Source organism: Pygoscelis adeliae, unplaced genomic scaffold (genome assembly GCF_000699105.1).
Source record: "Pygoscelis adeliae isolate BGI_AS28 unplaced genomic scaffold, ASM69910v1 Scaffold535, whole genome shotgun sequence".
NCBI lineage: Eukaryota > Metazoa > Chordata > Aves > Sphenisciformes > Spheniscidae > Pygoscelis > Pygoscelis adeliae.
In genome coordinates this window covers 137654-138285 of record NW_008824758.1, presented here as the reverse complement: position 1 = coordinate 138285, position 632 = coordinate 137654, and the positions used below count along the sequence as shown (strand labels likewise).

Genomic DNA, 632 nt, shown 5'->3' with positions numbered 1-632 from the left:
ACTCATCCTGAGTGGCCCTGGCACCCATCTCACAGCACCCAGAGCAGGAAGACCCAGAGGGGGCTCACCCCCTGCATGACACATTGCTGCAGGCAATGCAGAGCAGGAGAAAAATGTCCCCGGCGAGGCCAGGGGAGGGGGCACAGGTGGCACTTTGCACCCACGGGTGACAGCACGCCACCTCCCACGCCTGGGCCACCCTCCGCCGGGGCACCAGGGGGCATGCAGGGGACACAAAGCGAGGCCAGCACCCCGATGGCCACATGAGGAGGGTGCCTGGTGACGGCCCGAGGTGGACCTGGGGCAGGGTGGCAGAGATACGTACCGAATTTGGGAGGTTTAGCACCAGGCTGCACCCCTATTTGGGGGATGCCTGCAAAGTGAATGAGGACACCGCGGTTAGGACAGTCATCCCTGCACCCCTCCCACGTGCCACCGTCCCCCATCCCGCCTGCATCCCCCCCTGCCACCCTCCACGTGGCTCGGGGGCTTTTAGCATCCCCGGCCACTGCTGTCCCCAAGCGGGTCCCCGACCGGGATGTGACGAAGCACGTACCTGCTCCGGGGAGGATGCCGGTACCAGGTATCCCCACACCCGGCACCAACCCGGGCCCGCCGCCGACGCACGGCGC

The 632-nt window shown here is 67.1% G+C and overlaps 1 protein-coding gene across 1 annotated transcript in view; it reads right to left on the bottom strand.

The window, feature by feature from the left end:
• The window catches only part of LOC103916507 (elastin-like), a gene marked incomplete at its 3' end in the record, with an annotated part of 3342 nt that overhangs the window by 413 nt on the left and 2297 nt on the right, over window positions 1-632 (bottom strand). The window contains exons 6-7 of the mRNA XM_009323507.1: window positions 557-628; window positions 326-373 (exon numbers count right to left, since the gene is read on the bottom strand). Of these exons, the coding sequence (XP_009321782.1) occupies window positions 326-373; window positions 557-628 (120 nt within the window). The remainder of the gene's footprint in view (window positions 1-325; window positions 374-556; window positions 629-632) is intronic.